This window comes from Lithobates pipiens, unplaced genomic scaffold (assembly GCF_037356315.1).
Source record: "Lithobates pipiens isolate NorthernLeopardFrog02 unplaced genomic scaffold, aLitPip1_a1.2 Scaffold_23, whole genome shotgun sequence".
NCBI classification, from domain to species: domain Eukaryota; kingdom Metazoa; phylum Chordata; class Amphibia; order Anura; family Ranidae; genus Lithobates; species Lithobates pipiens.
The window spans coordinates 45,597,560-45,617,743 of record NW_027507785.1 but is presented as its reverse complement, the minus strand read 5'-3'; the positions used below and the strand labels follow the sequence as shown (position 1 = coordinate 45,617,743).

At 47.1% G+C, this 20,184-nt stretch overlaps 1 protein-coding gene across 1 annotated transcript; it reads right to left on the bottom strand.

Moving 5' to 3' along the window:
* Positions 1–7,041: 7,041 nt before the first annotated feature.
* Positions 7,042–18,255, bottom strand: LOC143927109 (hyaluronidase-2-like). The gene is made up of 4 exons (XM_077451063.1): positions 18,198–18,255; positions 14,117–15,084; positions 10,087–10,176; positions 7,042–7,419 (listed from the first exon to the last, which is right to left on the bottom strand). Exons 1-4 carry the CDS (start codon positions 18,253–18,255, stop codon positions 7,042–7,044), a joined length of 1,494 nt encoding a protein of 497 aa, XP_077307189.1.
* Positions 18,256–20,184: the final 1,929 nt, after the last annotated feature.

Here is a 20,184-nt window from a genome sequence, read left to right as displayed (position 1 = left end):
GCCACATCACCTGCCACGTCACTTGCCACAATATGTGGATTGTCCACTTGCCACGTCACTTGCCACGTCACCTGCCACGTCACCTGCCACAAGTTTTGGATTGTCCACTTGCCACGTCACTTGCCACGTCAGCTGCCACGTCACTTACCACAAGATGTGGATTGTCCACTTGTCACATCACCTGCCACATCACTTGCCACATCACCTGCCACGTCACCTGCCACAAGTTGTGGATTGTCCACTTGCCACGTCACTTGCCACATCACCTGCCATGTCACTTGCCACGATATGTGGATTGTCCACTTGCCACGTCACTTGCCACGTCACTTGCCACGTCACCTGCCACGTCACCTGCCACAAGTTTTGGATTGTCCACTTGCCACGTCACTTGCCACGTCAGCTGCCACGTCACTTGCCACAAGATGTGGATTGTCCACTTGTCACATCACCTGCCACATCACTTGCCACATCACCTGCCACGTCACCTGCCACAAGATGTGGATTGTCCACTTGTCACATCACCTGCCACATCACTTGCCACATCACCTGCCACAAGTTGTGGATTGTCCACTTGCCACGTCACTTGCCACATCACCTGCCACGTCACTTGCCACAAGATGTGGATTGTCCACTTTCCACGTCACCTGCCATGCCACCTGCCACAAGTTGTGGATTGTCCACTTGCCACGTCACCAGCCACATCACCTGCCACAAGTTGTGGATTGTCCACTTGCCACACCACTTTCCACGTCACCTGCCACGTCCCCTGCCACAAGATGTGGATTGTCCACTTGCCACGTCACCAGCCACATCACCTGCCACAAGTTGTGGATTGTCCACTTGCCACATCACTTTCCACGTCACCTGCCACGTCACCTGCCACAAGTTGTGGATTGTCCACTTGCCACGTCCCTTGCCACGTCCCCTGCCACGTCACCTGCCACAAGTGGATTGTCCACTTGCCACATCACTTGCCACATCACCTGCCACAAGTTGTGGATTGTCCACTTGCCACGTCACCTGACACAAGTTGTGGATTGTCCACTCGCCACGTCACTTGCCACATCCCCTGCCACAAGTGGATTGTCCACTTGCCATGTCACTTGCCACGTCCCCTGCCACAAGTGGATTGTCCACTTGCCACGTCACCTGCCACAAGTTATGGATTGTCCACTTGCCACGTCACATGCCAGTCACCTGCCACAAGTTGTTGATTTTCCACTTGCCACGTCACCTGCCAGGTCACTTGCCGCGTCACCTGCCAGGTCACTTGCCACGTCACCTGCCACAAGTTGTGGATTGTCCACTTTCCACGTCACTTGCCACTTCACCTGCCACGTCACTTGCCACAAGTTGTGGATTGTCCACTTGCCACATCACTTGCCACCTGCCATGTCACTTGCCACAAGTTGTGGATTGTCCACTTGCCACGTCACTTGCCACCTGCCATGTCACTTGCCACAAGTTGTGGATTGTCCACTTGCAATTGCAATTGTTTAAAATATTTTTCTAATGGTTTTTCATCATTTGCAATCATTTTTGAGATTTTTAATGTAAAAAAAAAGGTCACCTTTAAAAACGCATATAAACGCAAACGCGGCTAAACACGGTAGCGGCGTTTTGCCGCGTTTTGCCGCGTTTTGCGTCTGAAACGTGGAAATATTTGCTTCTGAACGCATTTTTTTGCTTCTGGAAAAACGAGATTAAACGCAACTGCATAAAAACGGAAAAAAACGAGACTGTGTGCATGGACACATAGGATAACATTGAATGAGTTCAGGAGCAGTTGAAAAAACTGTCCAACTGCATCTGAACGCGCGTTTAACTGCGTCTCGTGTGCATGAGGGGGCCTCATGCACACGAGACGCAGTTAAACGCGCGTTCAGATGCAGTTGGACAGTTTTTTCAACTGCACCTGAACTCAAAATTTCTGCGTTTCAGACGCAAAACGCGGCTAAACGCGGCTAAACGCGGCACCCGCGTTTAGCCGCGTTTGCGTTTATATGCGTTTTTAAAGGTGACCTTTTTTTTTACATTAAAAATCTCAAAAATGATTGCAAATGATGAAAAACCATTAGAAAAATATTTTAAACAATTGCAATTGCAAGTGGACAATCCACAACTTGTGGCAAGTGACGTGGCAAGTGGACAATCCACAACTTGTGGCAAGTGACATGGCAGGTGGCAAGTGATGTGGCAAGTGGACAATCCACAACTTGTGGCAAGTGACGTGGCAGGTGAAGTGGCAAGTGACGTGGCAAGTGGACAATCCACTTGTGGCAGGGGACGTGGCAAGTGACGTGGCAAGTGGACAATCCACTTGTGGCAGGTGATGTGGCAAGTGACGTGGCGAGTGGACAATCCACAACTTGTGTCAGGTGACGTGGCAAGTGACCTGGCAGGTGACGCGGCAAGTGACTTGGCAGGTGACATGGCAAGTGGAAAATCAACAACTTGTGGCAGGTGACTGGCATGTGACGTGGCAAGTGGACAATCCATAACTTGTGGCAGGTGACGTGGCAAGTGACGTGGCAAGTGGACAATCCACTTGTGGCAGGGGACGTGGCAAGTGACGTGGCGAGTGGACAATCCACAACTTGTGTCAGGTGACGTGGCAAGTGGACAATCCACAACTTGTGGCAGGTGATGGGGCAAGTGATGTGGCAAGTGGACAATTCACTTGTGGCAGGGGATGTGGCAAGTGACGTGGCAAGTGGACAATCCACAACTTGTGTCAGGTGACGTGGCAAGTGGACAATCCACAACTTGTGGCAGGTGATGTGGCAAGTGGACAATCCACTTGTGGCAGGTGACGTGGCAGGGGACGTGGCAAGGGACGTGGCAAGTGGACAATCCACAACTTGTGGCAGGTGATGTGGCTGGTGACGTGGCAAGTGGACAATCCACATCTTGTGGCAGGTGACGTGGCAGGTGACGTGGAAAGTGGTGTGGCAAGTGGACAATCCACAACTTGTGGCAGGTGATGTGGCTGGTGACGTGGTAAGTGGACAATCCACAACTTGTGGCAGATGGCATGGCAGGTGACGTGGAAAGTGGACAATCCACATCTTGTGGCAAGTGACGTGGCAGGTGATGTGGCAAGTGACGTGGCAAGTGGACAATCCACAACTTGTGGCAGGTGATGTGGCAAGTGATGTGGCAGGTGATGTGACAAGTGGACAATCCACATCTTGTGGCAAGTGACGTGGCAGCTGACGTGGCAAGTGACGTGGCAGGTGACGTGGCAAGTGACATGGCAAGTGGACAATCCACATCTCGTGGCAAGTGACGTGGCAGGTGATGTGGCAAGTCACGTGGCAAGTGGACAATCCACAACTTGTGGCAGGTGATGTGGCTGGTGACGTGGCAAGTGGACAATCCACAGCTGGTGGCAGGTGGCATGGCAGATGACGTGGAAAGTGGACAATCCACATCTTGTGGCAAGTGACGTGGCAGGTGATGTGGCAAGTGACGTGGCAAGTGGACAATCCACAATTTGTGGCAGGTGACGTGGCAGGTGATGTGGCAAGTGGACAATCCCCAACTTGTGGCAAGTGACGTGGCAAGTGGACAATCCACAACTTGTGGCAGGTGCCGTGGCAAGTGACACGGCAAATGCAAGTGTACAACTGCTCTCTATGCTGCTGCTGCTCACTCTGATCAAAATAGCAGAAATAGTTAAAAAAAATGCTTTGAGAGCTTGGGGAGGGTCTACATGATGTTATCTTTATAAACGCGTTTAAACGCAAACGCGTCTAAACGCGTCTAAACACGGCATGCAAACGCGGCAAAACGCGCGTTTCTAAACGCGCGTTTCAGCTTTTTTTTAACAGAGGTTTCATCTGCGTCTCGTGTGCATGATGTCATTAATGGTCATGTGTGTGTAAAGGCAGGCGTCCCAATACTTTTGACAATATAGTGTATTTAGTAATGGTTGAATATTTGGTAAGCATGTGTTCCCTATAATAGTGGACACTGGTGACTTTTAATTATTTTTCTTTTCTTTCTGTATATTAGGCTCGTAGTATTTCTCCCTGCATTGTGCGGAGTAGGATTCGCCGGTGGCGGTGAGGTAAATGGAGACAAGTCCGGCTATAGAAGTGATACATCCTCTGGTGTGACCGATTATATCGTAAGGAAACCTTCTACTCATTCATACAATACCTCTTCTTCTCTCCTTCCAGAACACACACAGTACTGTATTTCATCTAGTTGGATGTTACTTTGTTACTCTTGTGCTCATAAGTTTGCACCCCCCCCTGGCAGAAATGGTGACATTTTGGCACTGATAATAAAAATATAACTGATCGTGCCAAAAAAAAAAGTGTCTCTTATTTTCGGATAGTGATGATATGAAGCCATTTACTATCACTATCATACGCACAAGGTGACGCACACACACACACGCAGGTTACAATTCCAATTCAGCCTAGGTTCACACATTTGCGATCTCAGACATCGCATGTGATTCGCACCCGCACTGCCATGTGAAATCAGCTATACAGTTGTATGGCTGAACCCGCATTCGATTTGCAGGAAAAAAAATAGCAGGGACCCCCCCCCCCTGAAATCAGATCACATGGGTGTTCTCACCTATGTGATCCGATTCCTGTGCGAGTTCATAGTTCGCACTGTGATTTTATGTTATAAAAGTAAAAAAAAAAGAAAAAAAAAAAAGTGTCCCGCGATGTCCATCCACCTTCAATCACGCCACCCGATGGACCCGAAAAATGGAAAAATGGAAAAAGCTCCGCCTTGATGGGAGGCCTCCCGGTGACTGCTGTCTTTTCGCTTTGACAGCTCTTATATAGGTAAGGGCGGGGCCACCCCGCTGACGTAACCAGATGACCCCACCCCCTCTCTGACGTCACATGAAGTCACATGACGTCAGAGGGGGCAGGGTCACTCGGTTACATCACCGGGGGGGGGGGGGGGTGCCTATAAAACAGTTGTCAAAGCCAAGAGACAGCAGTCGCCGGGAGGTCTCCCATCGAGGCGGAGCTTTTTAAATTTTTTGAAATTGAAGATGGATTAACCTTTTTTTTTTTTTTTTTTTTTTTTTTTAATAAAGGAATTGTCAAAAATTGTCTGTTGTGGTTCTTACTTTTTGACACTTTTTGTGGTGAATGGGTAGGGGCTTCCAGATTACTATAAGCCCGCAGACCCCGGGGACAAGGTGCTTTGGGGTGGGGGGCACAGAGCCTCCCCTGCACCATAGCACCTACCCCCCCCCCATGTTGAGGGCATGTGGCCTGGTATGGTTCTGGGGGGGGGGGGGGGCGCTCGCTTGTCCCCCCCATCCTGACCTCCAGGCTGCATGCACGGATAAGAGTCTGGTATGGATTTTTGGGGGCCCCACGCCAATTTTTTTTACATTTTGGCGTGGGGTTCCCCTTAAAATATATGCCAGACCCAAAGGGCCTGGTATGGATTTTGGGGGTGACCCCCACGCCGTTTTATTTCTTAATTCTGTCATGGGGTTCCCCTTAACCACTTCAATACACTGTATTACAGTATATACTCTGCGCTGCACTATATACCCTGCACTATATTATATATGCTACACTGACTGCACTATATATTATCCACTGTATTATATATACTGCACTGACTGTACTATATACTCTGCTATGTATTATATATACACCGCACTGACTGCACTATATACTCTGCTATGTATTATATATACTACACTGATGGCACTATATAGTCTCCACTGTATTATATACACTACAATAACTGCACTATATACTCTGAACTGTATTATATATATACATATTACACTAACTGCACTATATACTCTGACCTGTATTATATATACTACACAGACTGCACTATATACTCTGACCTCTATTATATATGTACACTACACTAACTGCACTATATACTCTGACCTGTATTATATATGCTACACAGACTGCACTATATACTCTGACCTGTATTATATACACTACACTAACTGCACTATATACTCTGAACTGTATTATATATATACATATTACACTAACTGCACTATATACTCTGACCTGTATTATACGGTATATACTACACAGACTGCACTATATACTCTGACCTCTATTATATATGTACACTACACTAACTGCACTATATACTCTGACCTGTATTATATATATATATATATATATATATATATATATATATATATATATATACTACACTAACTGCACTATATACTCTGACCTGTATTATATATACTACACAGACTGCACTATATACTCTGACCTCTATTATATATGTACACTACACTAACTGCACTAATAATAATACATGAACTGTATTATATATATATATATATATACTACACTAACTGCACTATATACTCTGACCTGTATTATATATACTACACTAACTGCACTCTGTGTGGGGCGTGGACTGAGACATGATTGGCCAAAGGCACCCTGCCCTGGGCCAATCACGGCTCTCACAGCACATCATGCTGGTGCAGGTCAGGTGCATGCTTTGGCCAATCAGCAGCCATCAATGCACTGCGATCTCACGGTGCATTATGGGGCACTCCGCGGCGGGCGAACTTGCCCGAGAGCGCCTCATATGTTCGTTTGATCTACGAACAAACGAAGCTGATGGTCGAGTCTAACTCACGTTCGACTCGAACATCGAGCCCATCGCTAGTGATAAATTACTTCAGGAAAGTATGCGGCAATCACCGCATTATCAAAACCTTACCACAGTAGTTATTTACCGCACGATTCGTAGCGAATTGAACATTTGCACAATTGCTTCCACATTCGTTATTTTACCGCTTTTTCAGCGTTATTTAACTCTTTGTGAATTGACCCCATGGTTGGACTCTAAACGAGGGATTACTGAAGAGTCAGAAGAGTAGGCAGGCAGCATTTCAGAAGGAGGTGAGCGGCGGCAGCCCCCGTGTTTCTTTCATGACAGGAAACACTTTATTGCTACATTTGGAAACATTATTAACACCAGTTTGGAAATCATTTGGCTTTGCTACAGTTGAGCTTCTTAAAGTGTCCCATTCCAGCAGCACCAACAAGAGATCCATTAATATCCAGGACTGTGCACAACCCCTGCCCGGCCCATGTGTTCTGCAGCATTGCCATACTTAGTGCTGCAGGTGTTTCCGGGAGAGTCCAGGTAACACTGACATCGAAAGTGTCCGTGAAGAAAATAAACATCCTCTGATGACAGCCGGCCCTCGGCCCACATTGGAACCGACGCGTTGGACCCTGGAGGTGCGCGAACGATGCGGAAGTTGGCGGGGTTGAGGTGTAGAAAGACGTTACTGATGAGTCTTTTGCGCAGGCACCGTCCATTTCCACCGCAGAGCACCTTGCTGCAGAGGGAGGCTGCGGTGGTGACGTTGACAATGTATCGCCCCAAATCTTCCTCTAGATACGACTTAATGCTGTGGCAGGTTTCCTGCGGGGAAGAGAACCAGATTAGAAAGGTTTGTAGAGATCATATAATCAGATAACACTCAGTATGTCAAATTTAGACTGAACTTGACTAGCCTGCACAGAGTCCTGACCTCAACCCGAAGTTGGGAGCATGAAATTGTCCAAAATGTCTTGGTATGCTGACGCCTTAAGAGTTCCCTTCACTGGAACTAAGGGGCCAAGCCCAACCCTGAAAAACAGCCCCACACCATAATTCCCCCCTCCACCAAATGATTTGGACCAGTACACAAAGCAAGGCCCATAAAGACATGGATGAGTGAGTTTGGGGTGGAGGAACTTAAAGCGGGAGTCCGCCGTTTTTTTGTTTTTTTTTTAAAGACAGCAGCTACAAATACTGCAGCTGCTGACTTTTAAAATAATGACACTTACCCGCCCAGCGTGCCCGCGATGTCAGCACCCGAAGCCGATCTCTCGATCGTCTCTCGGGTGCTGCCGCCGCCATCTTGGGTATGCAAATCAGGAAGTGGAGCCTTTCGGCTTCATTTCCCGGTTCCCTACTGTGCATGGGCGAGTCGCGCTGTGCAATAAGGATGGTCCCCGCTGTCTCTGGGATCCGTGTGTTTCCCAGCAGGCAGCGGGGGACCTTCGGAAAGGGGCGTAGATTCTGCGGAAAGGGGCGTACCTTCTGCAGAATCTACGCCGGAAGTGGGTGCAGATACCTGTACTGTACAGGTACCTGCACCCCCCTCCCCCCTGAAAGGTGCCAATTGTGGCGCCGGAGGGGGGGAGGGTTCCAATGAGCGGAAGGTCCACTTTAGGGTGGACCTCCGCTTTAACTAGCCTGCACAGTGTCCTGACCTCAACCCGATAGAACACCTTTGGGATGAATTAGAGCGGAAGACTGTGAGCCAAGCCTTCTCGTCCATCAGTGACTGACCTCACAAATGCATTTCTAGAAGTTTGGGTTTTAGTAGATCATAAGCTCAATAATAACATGCAATGCCAAGCTGCAGTTTCCAAAGCGAGCAAAGTCCTTTCTTGTATTAAGAGAGGTATGGACTCCAGAGAGAGAGATGTCATTTTGCCCCCCCCCCCCCCAGTACAAATCATTAGTAAGACCTCATCTGGAATATGCAGTTCAGTTTTGGGCACCTTCAAAAAGGATATCGGGGAACTGGAGAAAGTGCAGAGAAGGGCAACCAAACTGATAAGATGCATGGAGGAGCTCAGCTATGAGGAAAGATTAGAGGAACTGAATTTATCCTCTCTTGAGAAGAGGAGATTAAGGGGGGGGGGGGGGGACAACCTGTACAAATATATAAGGGATCTACATAGTGAACTTGGTGTTGAGTTATTCACTTTACGGTCAACACAGAGGACACGGGGGCACTCTTTACGCCTAGAGGAAGAGAGATTTTGGCTCCAAATACGGAGATCTTCATGCACGCTGGACGGTGCATGACGCTGTGTCTACGGGGTTAAGCCCCATTAAAATCACGTTTAACACCTTTTACTGGCGTTTTTACAGCTCTAACGCTGGAGCCTCAGAACGCACTGGTCCTGGGGTTTTCTTTGGAACTGAAAAACGCCTATGCCACTTACAGCTCAATAACGCCATGGTGGGCATGAGGCCATAGGCTAATATCAAGAGGCGTTTTTTAAGCTGCAAAAAACGCCCAAAAAAAAAGCGTCTGTAAAAACGTCCGTGGGCATGAGGCCTTAACCGCTTGACACTTGATGTGAATTCCAGGGACGTCATCATATGACAGCCTCCCCTGTGCATGCTCCCTGCGCGCGCCCTACAGGGCGCACCTGGAGCGCACTGGGATCACCGAGTCACTGAGACTCGGGTGATCACCGATCTGAGTAAGGGGGCGGTCCTGGGCCCCTTACTATGTGATCAGCCGTCAGCCAATGACAGCTGATCACATGATCAAAGCAAAAGCTCAGTGATCGTTTTTCTTTTCTCCGCACGCTGACAGCAGAGCAGAAAAAAAAAAAGCCGTTCACCGGTCCCAAAACGAAAGAGGCAATAATGCCTCATATATGCCACCAGAAAGTGCCCACAGGTGCCACCTATCAATGCCCACAAGTGTCACCTATCAATACCCACAAGTGCCACCTATCAATGCCCACCAGTGGTGCCAATCAGTGTCACCTAGAAGTGATGCCTATCAGTGTAACCGAATCAGTGCCCATCACTGCCACCCATCAGTGCCCATCACTGCCACCTATGGTGCCCATCACTGCCGCCTCATTAAATTCGTTTTTTTACTTTTTTTAACAAAAAATATAAATTGCACAGGTGATCAAATACCACCAAAAGAAAGCTCTGTTTGGGGGAAAAAAATGATAAAAATGTAATTTGGGTACGGTGTTGTACGACCGCGCAATTGTCATTCAAAGTGCATCAGCGCTGAAAATTGAAAACTAGTCTGGATAGGAGGGGGGTTTAAGTGCCCAGTAAGCAAGTGGTTCATGTAAATGGCTTGTAAAGTTCACAGGTAGCCATGTTTAGGGTGGCAGCAACATGTAAAAAAAAAAAAAAAAAAAGAAACTGCTGGAGGGAATCATAAATAGAAGTCTATTCATTTCTGTCATGATAGGTTTCATTTAAGTAAGATGAATGGCTTGGACCAGGGACAGAACTCCGGATCAGAACACACAATATGGGTCTTCACATACTCACCTCATTCGTGCCGTATCCTGTATCACCCCAAAATATCACCCCAGCTGCCCCCTGCGCCGCACTCTCTCCGATAGTAGAGATGAGATCCATCTAAAGGTAGAAGATATAAAATCGTTGATTAGATTTTTTTTATATCCTAAACAGATCACATAGAAACCTTGCAGCCCACCCCCAGGACATGGTGGAACCGGTCATTTGTCTAAAGAAATGTTGGGCCCTATAATGGAAAAATCTTACTCAGAATCCAGAAAAACACATGAGGATGGAGTAAAGACCCAATCACATCTATGTATGTATGTTACTACATTCCCTACAATGCGCCCTCATAGGTGTGGATGGGCCCTAACTCATCGGCACATTCTCTAGAAGAGGGCATAGAACCATCCAATTAAAGAGTCACACCAGTCATGTCAGGACTCATTACCACTTGTTTTGACTTTACCCTCCCAGTACAAATCCCCCCTCCAAATCACCCTGTAACGACACCCCGAGTATGAAAGGGGTTAAAGTCATTTAGGACATTCCATACCGGAACACCAAGGCAGCTGCCGAACACTCCAATCATCAGAACAAGAAACCCATACAAATAATCCCCCCCCCCCCCCCCAAGCACGAGACGAGGCTCTGTGTGTCAGGAAATGTTCCATCCGCTGATAATATCTGTCTTTTGGTGTGCAGTACTGAGGTCCACCTGCAGGTGTCTCCGGGCAGTTTGGAGCTGTCAGGAGAGCTTTTCCCTGCTGATGTTATGTCATCTTTGGGCTGCAGTACTGGCGTGCACCAGCGGATGGATCCTGGCAGTATGGAGCAGACAGCACCTACATCAATCAGGTGTTACTTGAGGCCAATCACAGGCCTATAAATAGCTGGCAAGCACTCACATGTTTGCCTTGGTATTGTCCTTGTGCCCTGACCTGCTGCTTGTGATCCTGATCCTGATCCTGATCCTGATTCTGAACCTGTTCCTGTGCCCTGAACCTGTTTCCCTGTCCTGGTCCCTACCCTGTCCCACCTGTTACCATCATCCCTGCCCTGCAGTCTGATCCGTCCATCCTCTCCCTGTCCTGTGTTCCTTTCCCCATCTGCTGATCTACCGGTGTATGACCTTGGCCTGGCTTGTATCTCTGATTTTGGACTGCCCTTGTTTATCTACTGATCCTCTGTGCATGACCCTGGCCTGCCTATCGTTTATGATCCTGGTATTTCCCATTTATTGTACATATCTGTCTGTTGTTATTTGGGGGTCTCTGTTGGTTGATTTATTGCACTGTGTGGTTGTACTTATATTATTCACTTCCCTTAATAAATCATTATATTTCACTTATACACGTTTGGGTTTCCTCTGTTGCAGTCCACACAATACTGGTCTTATCTGATATATGACACTGTGTTGAGGGTCAGCAGGAAACTGACTCTTTATTTCAAGCACATGTTATACAGATCCCACTTCCAAACACTCCCCCCCCCCCCCCCCCACCCTTGGAAAGCAGGGCAGGGTTAAACTGTCCAATGGTAATGGACACACAGGTCAGGGGTGTTTAACTTTTCATCAGTAAACAGTCTGAGCAAGGAGGGCTGCTGGAGGAATCCCCCTTCCCTCTTTCCTCACAGCAAGACACTTACACATCCCATAATAGTTGAGGCAGACAGCCACAGTAGACAATAGAATACAGTCACACCCCAAACAATCACAGCAAATAGTACACAACATAATGAGACAGCACACATTATATATACATATATACAGCATTGAGTCTGATTAGCACAGATTATAGTGGGGTTCTCATTCACCCTGTGCCCCTATCAGTGACTGTTCCTTACATTGGCGATCAGTGGGAAGAATGTTCCTTACATTTGTGATCAGTGGGAAGAATGTTCCTTACATTGGTGATCAGTGAGAAGAATGTCCCTTACATTGGTGATCAGTGAGAAGAATGTTCCTTACATTGGTGATCAGTGAGAAGAATGTCCCTTACATTGGTGATCAGTGAGAAGAATGTCCCTTACATTGGTGATCAGTGAGAAGAATGTTCCTTACATTGGTGATCAGTGAGAAGAATGTTCCTTACATTGGTGATCAGTGAGAAGAATGCTCCTTACATTGGTGATCAGTGAGAAGAATGTTCCTTACATTGGTGATCAGTGGGAAGAATGTTCCTTACATTGGTGATCAGTGAGAAGAATGTTCCTTACATTGGTGATCAGTGAGAAGAATGTTCCTTACATTGGTGATCAGTGGGAAGAATGTTCCTTACATTGGTGATCAGTGAGAAGAATGTTCCTTACATTGGTGATCAGTGAGAAGAATGCTCCTTACATTGGTGATCAGTGAGAAGAATGTTCCTTACATTGGTGATCAGTGGGAAGAATGTTCCTTACATTGGTGATCAGTGAGAAGAATGTTCCTTACATTGGTGATCAGTGAGAAGAATGTTCCTTACATTGGTGATCAGTGGGAAGAATGTCCCTTACATTGGTGATCAGTGAGAAGAATGTTCCTTACATTGGTGATCAGTGAGAAGAATGTTCCTTACATTGGTGATCAGTGAGAAGAATGTCCCTTACATTGGTGATCAGTGAGAAGAATGTTCCTTACATTGGTGATCAGTGGGAAGAATGTTCCTTACATTGGTGATCAGTGAGAAGAATGGTCCTTACATTGGTGATCAGTGAGAAGAATGTTCCTTACATTGGTGATCAGTGGGAAGAATGTTCCTTACATTGGTGATCAGTGAGAAGAATGGTCCTTACATTGGTGATCAGTGAGAAGAATGTTCCTTACATTGGTGATCAGTGGGAAGAATGTTCCTTACATTGGTGATCAGTGAGAAGAATGGTCCTTACATTGGTGATCAGTGAGAAGAATGTTCCTTACATTGGTGATCAGTGGGAAGAATGTTCCTTACATTGGTGATCAGTGAGAAGAATGTTCCTTACATTGGTGATCAGTGAGAAGAATGCTCCTTACATTGGTGATCAGTGAGAAGAATGTTCCTTACATTGGTGATCAGTGAGAAGAACGTTCCTTACATTGGTGATCAGTGAGAAGAATGTTCCTTACATTGGTGATCAGTGAGAAGAATGTTCCTTACATTGGTGATCAGTGAGAAGAATGTTCCTTACATTGGTGATCAGTGAGAAGAATGTTCCTTACATTGGTGATCAGTGGGAAGAATGTTCCTTACATTGGTGATCAGTGGGAAGAATGTTCCCTACATTGGTGGTCAGTGGTTAGAAAGCTCCTTATATTGGTGGTCAGTGGGAAGAATGTTCCTTACATTGGAGTTAAATGGGAAGAATGCTCCTTATGGTCAGTGGGAAGAATTCCCCTTACATTGGTGGTCAGTGAGAAGAATGCTCCTTATATTGGTGGCCAAAGGGAAAAACGCCCCATACATTAGTCATCATTGGAAAGAATGCTTTTTACATCGGTGGTCAGTAGAAAGAATACCTCCTTACATTGGTGATCAGTGAGAAGAATGCTCTTTACATGTGTTTAGTTGAAAAATGGCTCCTTACATTGGCGACCAATAGAATACCTCCTCGCGTTGGTAATTAGTGGGAAGAAGACCCCTTACATTGATGGTCAGAATGCGCCCCCCCCCCCCCCCCCTTTAGAGAGCTGAAAAATAATAATCAGTGCCATGATAGAACTGCAGTATGCAGGGATTATCTAATGGAAGGTCAATCAGCCACAGCTCATGGAACCCCTATTGACCTCTGGAGGAACCCTAGCGTTCCACTGAACCCAGGTTGAGAATGACTGTGTTGGGGGGTCACAACAATCACAAGATTACTAGTGCCAGTTCCTATACAGTATGCATTTCCTATCCTCACCTCAGGGTGTTCTTTCTAGCTCTTTATTGATGGGAAAATGACCAGGTTGGGTAAATTGTTGGAATCCCCATAGGTTTACTTGACTAAATCCTTATTATACCCCCCCCCTGCTCCTTTGTGTAGGTGGTGATCATTATTGGCAGAGAAGGAAGGACCTTTCTGATGGTGTACATCGCTCATTGTGTTGTCTTACCTGGGAAAGAAGGTTGTTGTTTGCTTTGTAGGTGGGTCTTGTGTACACGAAAACAGGCAGAGAGTAATGTCTGTGTTGTGATGCCGTCCTCATGGCCTCTTTTACCCGGTAGTGGACAAATTTGCATCCATTTACGGAAGACCTAAGAGCGAAGTCTAGGTAGATGGATGGATAAAGGGCGGTACTCTCCTTCCACAGCCACCATAATTGGTCATTACGTGCCATCTCCACATAGGGGCACTTGCCAGTATAATTATTCCACTTAGTCGAGTAGTCATAGTTGTGGCAGTCCGGTAACGAGTAATACCCCCAGAGCTGGCGGGGTCGGAGCTTTTTTGCGTATCGCAGCGTATCTACCAAAAACCTGCGGGCCAAACTATGAAATTGAAACTGAGCTTTCTCGTTCACCCGTTCGTCCGTCCAGTCTGGATAACGAGAAGCCACCAGCTGCCGGGAAGCTTGCTTGTATATGTCCATCTTATGCCAGTTTCGAGCCCAAATGGGTCGCCATTCCTCCCAGTCAATGACCGCCAGCCCTTCTTTTTGAACTGACGGCATGTATTTGTTAATATCGACTAACATCTGGTCCAGGTGAGCCCGTAGGCTGGCATTTTGGGGCACACCTCCATTGACGGAAACATTGTATTGGTCATAGAAAGGGTAGAGCCCCAGGCGCTTCTTGTAGAAGAGGGTGAGATTCTGGTCCACAAAACCCTCAGTAGGTGTTGAGTTTATATCAAAAAGTCGAAGATCAAGAGACACGTTGTAAAGGAGCTGGCAGTTCTGAGTGGGCGCATTCCACGCCACCATGAAAGGGTGACCGCTGAACACGGGGCGGACGGTGGGCTTGTGTGTCGCCACGTTAGATGACTGCACATCAACTACTATGGTAAGGAGACCCAACAGGACCCAGGTAAGGGCGAAGTGGGTTGTCATTGAGAGAGACTGGAGACTGAGCTTGGAAGGACCTACAAACAGAAAACAAGAAAGCAACATGTTAACACACAGGAAAAGGAGACGCAACAGGAAGTGAGAGGACATCTTTACAAAGTGAGGGGCATTCTGCGCGCCACTTGTTACCAGAACAGGTGACCACATTGGCAGATTTACCTTCGCCTCTTGTTCTGATAACAACTGTAAAAGTTTGGATTTCCCATCACTTTTGTGTTTTAATGACAGAGATTTCATCGGTTGTGTTGTGAAATGTAAAGTTGAAGTTCTCCACAGTGCCTGCAGCAAAAATATACAGTACTGTGCCCATCATTGCCACCTTACCGTGCCCAGCATTGTCGCCTCACCATACCCATCATAGCTGCTATACTGTGTCCATCACTGCCACCTCACCGTGCCCATCATTGCTGTCTCACCATGCCCATAATTGCAGCCTTACTGTGCCCATCACTGTCGCCTTACCGTGCCCATCATTGCAGCCTCACCATGTCCATCATTGCAGCCTCACTGTGTCCATCATTGCAGCCTCACTGTGTTCATCATTGCAGCCTCACTGTGTTCATCATTGCAGCCTCACCGTGTCCATCATTGCAGCCTCACCGTGTCCATCATTGCAGCCTCACTGTGCCCATCATTGCAGCCTCACCGTGCCCATCATTGCAGCCTCACCGTGCCCATCATTGCAGCCTCACCATGTCCATCATTGCAGCCTCACCATGTCCATAATTGCAGCCTCACCGTGCCCATCATTGCAGCCTCACCGTGTCCATCATTGCAGCCTCACCATTTCCATCATTGCAGCCTCACCGTGCCCATCATTGCAGCCTCACTGTGCCCATCATTGCAGCCTCACCGTGCCCATCATTGCAGCCTCACCATGTCCATCATTGCAGCCTCACCGTGTCCATCATTGCCGCCTCACCGCACCCAGCATTGCGCAAAAAGGTTTTAAAATCAATATATTAACCACAGCATACAAAGCCATTCGCAACTCTGCCCCGAGCTACATCACCGGTCTTGTCTCCAAATATCACCCAAACCGTCCTCTCCGCTCCTCTCAAGACCTCCTGCTCTCAGGCTCCCTTGTCTCCTCCTCACAATGGCTCTTCTCAAGGACTTCTCCAGAAGCCTTTCCCATCCTCTGGAACTCTCTACCTCAATCTGTCCAGCTATCTCATCACCAGAGCACACGCGCGTCCCACGCATACGTCACGGCGCGGGACGCCGCTCCGGCCACCAGGGACGGGCCTGGGCCACGGGCCGCTTCGTCTGAGAACACCATAACGCACAGCCGTGCCTACTACATGGCGCGGCGTGCCCAAAATGACTCTGGTTGCTTATCACCAATCACTGCCAACTGTACCTACAGTACCTGCCTCTATATAACCTACTCCTTCTGATTGGACGGTCATTCTAATTGTGCCATGCTGCAGGATCTGCTTTTATACAGACAAACAGCTTCAAGGTATGTTACCAGCATATATTTCACACTAGCAGGACTATAGATCTGTCTGTCTCTATATTGGACATCGATTGATCTATTTACTCTTTGGCCACGCTAGCCAATTTATTTTATATTTCCACATACTGTTTAGTGCTAATCATTGCACTTATACTACCGTGGCATTTTGTTTTCAGTTTAACCACTTCAGCCCCGGAAGATTTTACCTCCCTTCCTGACCAGAGAACTTTTTGCGATTCTGCGCTGCTTCGCTTTTACTGACAATTGCGCGGTCGTGCGACGTTACACCAAAACAAAATTGACGTCCTTTTTTTTTTCCACAAAGAGAGCTTTCTTTTGGTGGTATTTGATCACCCCTGCAGTTTTTATTTTTTGCGCTATAATAAAAAAAAATTCAATTTTGAAAAAAAATAATAAATAATATTATAAATAATAATAAATAATAAATAAATAAATATTTTTTACTTTTTGCTATAAAACATATCCCCCAAAAATATAATATAAAAAATATATATTAATATAAAAATAAAATATAAAAAAATATATTTTTTTCCTCAGTTTAGGCCGATTTATGTATTCTTCTACATATTTTTGGTAAAAAAAAAAATCACAATAAGCATATATTGATTGGTTTGCACAAAAGTTATTGTGTCTACGAAACAGGGGATATATTTATGGCATTTTTTTTTTTAATAGTAATGGCAGCCAGCTGCGATTTTTATCGGGACTGCGACATTATGGCGGACACGTCGGACAACTCTGACACATTTTTGGGGCCATTGGCATTTTTACAGCGATCAGTGGCAGGGAAGGGGTTAACACTAGGGGGAGATCAAGGAGTTAATTGTGTTCCCTAGTGTGTGTTCTAATTGAAGGGGGGAAGGGTTAGGGGAAGAGATAGATCGCTGTCCATATTTTGGATGAACAGACGATCTGTCACTTCTCCCCTCAGAGAAACGGAAACTGTGTGTTTACACACAGAGATCCCAGTGCTCCGTGTGCCCAGAGCGATCGCGGGAGCCCGGCGGTGATCATGACCGCCGGCCAATCGCATCGGCTCTGTGGGCGAGCAGGGGCCACACGCCCCTAGTGGCCACAGGGCAAAGCAACATTATATAATGTTGTTTCGCCCCGTTCTGCCGCACTGCAACAGCGGCGGCTGGTCAGCAAGTGGTTAAATTTATAGACTCATACATAAGCCAAAAGGTTGCATATACGCAACAGTGGCCGGTCAGCAGTGGTTGGTTCGTACCTCCACTAGCTGGGTGTTCTTGCAGTGGGCCCCATTCCCCTATCCCCTATGCCAGTGTTGGCGAAACTTGGCACCACAGCTGTTTTGCAACTACATTTCCCATGATGCTCCACTACACTGCAGAGTACATGAGCATCATGGGAAATGTAGTTCCAAAACGTCCGGGGTGCCAAGGTTCGCCACCACTGGCCTATGCTGTGCTGCTGAGAAGGGGCTTCGGGAGGGGGTGGCTAGGGGGGGCTAAAGCCCCGAATGTGACCCCGAAAAGCCCAAAGTCTATGGAATGCTGCATTCCATTGTCAGCGCCGGCCGAAGGGACCGATCTGATCATGAGTGCGGCCGAAAGTGGCCGAGTGCGGCCAAAAGTAGCCGAGTGCCATAGCGGCCCGAAAGTGGGCGAGTGCCGCAGGTCCCGCCTTCTGGAGCCTGCAGCGCCAATGCCAGGACCACGGGATGTATGAACGTGAGGTCCATCTTAGCCTGCAGGCTCCAGAAGGTGGGTACGCTACATCCCTACTCGGGCGGGCGGCTCTCCTCTCCTCTTTGGCTCTCCTCTCTTCCTCAGCTCTCCTCTCCTCCTTAGCTCGACTCCTCTCTGATGGTGACGAGTGACTGACTGACTGCCTCCTGTGACCGCACAACATGGCTGAGCTGAGGTAGGTCAGACACCCAGTGTGTATGTATGTCATTGTCAGTGTATGTAGGTCAGGCAGGTCAGTGGTCAGTGTATGTAGGTCAGGCAGGTCAGTTTATGTAGGTCAGGCAGGTCAGTGTATGTAGGTCAGGCAGGTCAGTGTATGTAGGTCAGGCAGGTCAGTGTATGTAGGTCAGGCAGGTCAGTGGTCAGTGTATGTAGGTCTGTGTATGTAGGTCAGGCAGGTCAGTGTATGTAGGTCAGGCAGGTCAGTGTATGTAGGTCAGACAGGTCAGTGGTCAGTGTATGTAGGTCTGTGTATGTAGGTCAGGCAGGTCAGTGTATGTAGGTCAGGCAGGTCAGTGGTCAGTGTATGTAGGTCTGTGTATGTAGGTCAGGTAGGTCAGTGGTCAGTGTATAATGTAAGTCAGTGTATGTAGGTCAGTGTATAATGTAGGTCAGTGTATAATGTAAGTCAGTGTATGAAGGTCAGGCAGGTCAGTGTAAGGGTCAGTGTCAGGCAGGTGTGTTTACTGAGCATTGATGGGCACTGGTATGTCACACAACCCCACTACCCAGCCCAAAAAAAAAGTTGCCCCCCCCCCCCCCCCGGTTCTTGGACTTCGGGCTGAAAGGCCCCTGGTCTTTTTGCCACCTAGCAATGCCCCTGCTGCTGAGGCTGGACTCTCTGCCCCTGTTCAGCCCCTTGGAGCCGTCCTTGGCTGCCTGTGGACCCGGGAGAAGTACAGACAAAATTCCACCTCCGATGTGTCTAGTATCGATCGACCTGCTTGTGTAAGTACTCTAATCCACTGCCCTGTCGTTATGAACTGTGCTTGAGCCTGCTGATCAATGTTGAAAGCGTAACTCTAATGAGTAATCTATTTTGATTTCTATTATTGCTTTGTTGTACTGATTTCTATTACTGTATATTCATATTGTAGAAAAACAAACAACACAATAGGATTGTTCTAGGTGACACTAAGCCTCTGAGGAAGGACCCCATCGTCCGAAACACGTCAGGCAGAATTTACAGCATGGATTTCAGCTAGCCCAAAATCTCTGTACAGGGCAGCTGAGTTTCATTTCTATTTATGTCAATGCTTTTAAATGTTAATCCTTTTTGATATTGGAATTACATATTGTGTATAATAAATACTTTTTTTTTATCTCACATTTGGTCTGTCATTTATAATCCTGAGGGATCATACCGTGCCTTGTGCATTAGGTTCACTTTTGTTCTTAAGTTACAAGAGGTCACCTAAGCCATGTGCCCTGCAGGGATTGATCCTCCCTCCTCTCCTCAGGGCTTGTTCTGGGCACAGCTTTTAGGACTGTTGTTCGGCCAGCCTCTTAAGGACAGCTCCTTCTCCTCCACAGGTTTAGCAACAGCCCCGGCGCGGCCCCATAAAACAAAGACACGTCATCCTACTTTCCATTTGGTTTATAGTGTCCAAAAGAGATTGCATTTGTATCAAATATAACATCTGCATTACATTTCCCTCCACAGTCTTTAGCGGGTAAGGTAACCCAAAGGAACTTGTAGGCAGGTGCAGTCTATTTTCTCCACTGTAGGTGGCGATCATCCACAGAGGCAATGCAGGTGTAGGAGGAAGTCAAGAGGAACCTAGTTCCACTAAGGTTTCCTCAGTCACAGATTGAATATTGGCACCCTGTGTGACTTTGGTGGCCATCTTGGGTCCGGCAGAGTTTATTTAAAGTGATTGTAAAGTCTTGTTGTTTTTTTTTTCTTCAATAAAAATAACAAA